Here is a 4,926-nt window from a genome sequence, read left to right on the forward strand (position 1 = left end):
CCATCATGGGTGACCCTGCTGGTAATACCGGTGGCATAGCTTCCAGCATCACAGCAATACCCAAGCCACCACAGTATGACAAATTGACAGATAAGTGATGGTCAAAGCCTTCAGTTTGGATTGTACCTAAATATAAAGAAAATGAAAATCCTCACAACTGGATAATGGAGAAAAGATTAAAATTGTCACAAAGATTTTATTTATTTTGTTGGTTCCACAATCAACATTCATGGTAGCAGCAGTCAAGAAATCAAATAATGTATTGTATTAGGCAAATGTGCTGCAAAATATCTCTTTAAAGTTTTAAAGAGCAAAGATGTCACTTTGAGAATTAAGATATGCCTGACCCAAGCCACGGACTTTCGATTGCCCATATGCAAACCCAGTAGTTTCTCCTCAGAAACACCACACAGGGTCACTATGAGATGAAACATCTCTAAAGCACATAATAAAGACCACTATACAGGGATGTGAAAGTTTGACAATGGAAAAGGAAAACTGTAGAAGACTCAATGCATTTGAATTATGGTGTTGGAGAATACTCAAAGTGCCATGGACTGCCAGAAGAAAAAACAAATCTGTACTAAAAGTACAACCAGAATGGCAAGCCTTCATCTCTCATACTTCAGATATGTTATCAGGAGGGGCCAGTCCCTGGGAAAGGACAACATGCTTTTGGTATTTCATTCTGCACCCGGTCACTATGAGTCAAAACCAACCGATGGTGCCTAACAATAATAATGCTATCTATATTGGGGGCAGGGGTGGGGGGACGACAAGGGTGTATTGGGGGGGAAAAGAATGCAAGAGAATTAGGTACTTTCCCCTAATGATCCCAAGAATTATTTTTTTACTTGCTAATTTTACAACAGAGGCAATTAACTATTTCTCATAAATCGCTTCATTATGAAAATATACTCATTATGCCAAATTCCATTATAAAAGAATAATTTTCAGATCCCATGGAATGTGTCAGAATGGAAACATAACTACTGGAGGCACATTGCTTCATATGTATTTAATACTATCCATGTCTGGCGCTATGGAGTAATGCATCAGACTGCAAAGTCGTTTGAACTGCAAGGTCGGTGGTTCAAGTTCACCAGCATCTCCTCAGAAACTCTATATAGCGTCACTATGGGTCGGAATTGACTTGACGGCACTTAACAACAACGTCTAAAAGGGTGTGTGTGTGTGGAGAGAAAAGGAGGTAGGGAAACTTGTAGGAAAGATAAGGGCATGAACATGGCCCATCTTCCCAGAAACTGACTGAAGGGGGGAAATCCCCTGGATAGGGACCTAGGTATAGTGTCTAAAAGGCAGAAGAATGTCTAGTTCACCAGAGGCCAATTGGACATACTTCCAACATGGTTAACTTTTGCTGCTGTTTCTCCTTCAGGCCCCATTCTCCTTTTGGAGATGTCTTCTTAGACTTATAAATCCTATTCCCAAGAAACCATATATTCACAAACTTCCAAGTCCAGTTTCAGGGCATCCCAGCCCTCTCAAACTCAACTACGTAGTCTATACCTTACAGGTTAAGCAGCCTGTTTTAGAGTTATAGTCTTGTCATCCTCCGTAATGAACTGACAATAAACTCCTTCAATAGGCACAACACTACAAGAGGGCTTCAAAAAGGTCGTGGAAAAATTCCATCATCATCTCATTCCATTTTTCCGCAAACTTTCTGGAGCTGCCTCATATAAGCAGTCTCCACAATCTGAGTAAGAACAAATAAATTTTTGTTTTGACTTTTGTCCCACGGTTAGTGAGAAAAGACTGCATACACAAGAAAAGGACTTCCCCAGATAAAACCAAGCCAAAGTTGCAGAGCCTCTTTGTAGGAAGAGTTTATAAGAGACTGAGTACTGAAGGTCAAACTAGGTGGCCTTTGGGTCCTTTCTAACCCAAGACTGATTTGGGAATGCTCTACACAATAACAGAAACTGTCATTGAGTCAGCCCACCTCCAAGAGTGATTGCTTGCTTAAGGGACAAAGACACCAAACCCCAAAGGACCAAACTTGTGATACAACTGGTTAAACCATTCCACATGGAAACAGTGACCAGGGCCCACAGATTAAGGCACCTAGACAGCAACAGATAAAGAGAGACTGGTGAAGGAAAAGCAGTATTTGGTTTAGAAACAAAGGTCACACATCAGTCCTGCCTGGTTCTGTAGCTACTGCAAATGTCCGCAAAACTATCCAGTCCTTTGACTTTCTATATATTTGTATAGCTAAGAATATCAACTTTTGCTACCTGGAGGACATGCTTAAGTGGCAATTTCTAACTACTCCACTTACCCTCCAGGATTTGGAGTTGCCTCACTCTGAAGTCCCAGGAATGAATACTTCACACCTAGGTTGGCGGGAGGAGTACTCATTTTCTAAGTAATTCCTTCAGTGAAGCAGTGACACCAGTAAATAACTGTGTGTGTGTGGGGGGGGGGGGGGGGGGGGGGCTGTAATCTGATTTCCTGGAACTTAAGTTTCCTGCTTGGGTTCAAGATCCAATGAAAGCAAGCGGGGGGCACCATGGGACCAGGGATACAGAGAATCAGAATAGCACTGGGGAGATAGGAAAACATAGAGCAGAAATCATCAATGGGTACAAAAATTGGACTGGACACCTGGTCAAACAGCATTTCTTACCCTCATCCTCAGGTGTAAAATGCCAGTTATATTTACTCTCTAATACATTAAAATAAGACACAAGTTCTAATATAAAAGATATCCCACATTCTAACTGAAATCACCTGGCACGTACCAAGAGACACTTGGGCATGATGGTAGCCATTAGTCCTAGATCTGAAGTCTGGTCTGGACGCCACCCTCTTCTTTCTGCAGGAGCTTGCTAGGAGCCAGAGCCTGACTATCGCACAATAAACTACAGGAGTGCTACCATACTGCACAACTCCAACAATCAAGGCTGGCAGATTTCTGTGTGGCTCTGACAAAGCTGCCCACCAAGGTGGTTTATATAGGCAGGACCCTAGCAGTTTTCTTATTTCTGTTTTTGTGGGGTTAACTACAGATGAAAACACTACAGTATATACCTTAATGGACCTCTAAAGACCACCTCTGACTAAGCATCTCTTTTCTGTATGTAGAAGTGGAGTGGGAAGGCAATGTGGTCTTTGGAAACCAGGAAGCATGATGTGTGTGTGTCAGCATCTGACATCTATCCTAAGGTCTGTGTGCGTAAGAAACAGAAAGGCTTCAATGTCAATGCTGGCTTTGAGGGATACAGAGGGCTGAGACTTGGGGGGGGGGTGTGGAATCAACTTCCTAGTATGACTAATCTAGCTAAATTGGAAGTGGTTCTGGAATCAGTCCTTACTTCAATTTAATTTATCATCAAATGCCTGTTACAGGGCATTGACTATAAAATAAGGCAAGAGCATTCCTAGTTACATCCACTGAGTTCCAGGTAGCAGAAGTCAATGACTGCCCCACCATCAATAGTACCCTTTCTCCTTTAGTCACAGATCCCCTGAGTTTTAACTGGGCACACAACCACCCAGGTAAGAGGCTATGTTTTCCAGCATCCCTTTCAGCAAAGAGTGGCTGGCAATAATGATTTGTGCAGCTCCAAGTCATATCCTTTGAAGAAGAAACTGTTTTTCCCTCACTGGAATACAGACACAGAGCCGAGGAGTCTGCTTTCACCTGTGGATAAGGACAGTACCCGAGAGGTTAGGTACTAAGACAGTAGGAACCTGATTTCCTGATGACCCTGGATGGTTAAATCTGCTCTGGATCATCTGCCTATGCACACGCTGAGGTGTGCTTCTGGTTCTCTGTCCCAGCAGCTTAGCCATGGCTTAGAATAATTCACAACAGAATGAAAAGATGTCAGAAAAAGAGTTCAAACGACTCAGGCAATGCTACAGAAATGTCAAACAGATCCAAAATTTACAGTCTTCAAATAAGTTCTCCCTTCAATCCCATCTCCAGGACAGCACTCCAGTGTATCTTTTGAGTAAACAGAGGTTTTTACTATAGCACAGTCTAAACACAAAATGCAGCCTGTCCACTTAGGGAGAGGGGTAGCTGAAGCCAAATTCTCAATAGTTGGTGATACAGACCACTTTCCCCACCAACATAGGCAGAGACACCCGTGTCCCGCCTTATCCCATAAAGTGGAAAATGTCCAAGCTTTGCCATGCTTTGTAGTAACTGTTCTCCAGGACAAGGCAAATCCAGAAAGGCTTGGGGTGAGAGCTGTCAGGGGACTGTGTGTGAGGGTAGGGAAAAAGAGTCCCAGAACAAACACCATAACTGGTAACTGGAGGAAAGAGAGAAGCCTCCACGGCTACCCTGCGTTCCAGGTCCCCAAAGCCCTGAAGGTGTAGCACCTGCTCCTCCTGTGGCACCCCCTGATGACAGCTCAGACAGGCAGCTGCCAGTTGCTAACGAATCCCAGCCACCGGCACCTGCTGTTGCTTGCGGATCTTGTTGAAGAGTTCCATGTACTGGACCATGGTATCTGCTGGACTATACACAGCGTCATGTCTATTCGCAAACACTGTGGGAGCTCCAGGCGTGTGGCTGCCTAGAAAATTCTGTAGAAACTCGAGCAGCAGGCTCCAGCAGTCACTGGCTACCACACAGGGGCCATACTCCACCTGGGGGACAAAGGAACCAAGATTATGGGCAAGTGAGAGCAAGGGTGAGGTCTCCTGCTTCTCTCACACCTCCTGCCACCAGCCCCATCTTCCCCTACCCAAAGCCATCAGCCCCATCTTCCCCTACCCAAAGCCACCAGCCCCATCTTCCCCTACCCAATGTCACCTGCCCCATCTTCCCCTACCCAATGTCACCTGCCCCATCTTCCCCTACCCAAAGTCACCAGTCCCATCTTCCCCTACCCAGTCACCAGCCCCATCTTCCCCTACCCAAAGTCACCAGCCCCATCTTCCCCT

At 44.7% G+C, this 4,926-nt stretch overlaps 1 protein-coding gene across 1 annotated transcript in view; it reads right to left on the reverse strand.

The window, feature by feature from the left end:
• Positions 1-4,413: 4,413 nt before the first annotated feature.
• MED20 (mediator complex subunit 20) overlaps positions 4,414-4,926 on the reverse strand; it is a 17,560-nt gene continuing 17,047 nt past the window's right edge. Inside the window, exon 4 of the mRNA XM_006860452.1 lies at positions 4,414-4,629. Coding sequence (XP_006860514.1) covers positions 4,414-4,629 — 216 coding nt within the window. The remainder of the gene's footprint in view (positions 4,630-4,926) is intronic.

The sequence above is a fragment of the Chrysochloris asiatica genome, unplaced genomic scaffold, assembly GCF_000296735.1.
Source record: "Chrysochloris asiatica unplaced genomic scaffold, ChrAsi1.0 scaffold00038, whole genome shotgun sequence".
Taxonomy (NCBI): Eukaryota; Metazoa; Chordata; class Mammalia; order Afrosoricida; family Chrysochloridae; genus Chrysochloris; species Chrysochloris asiatica.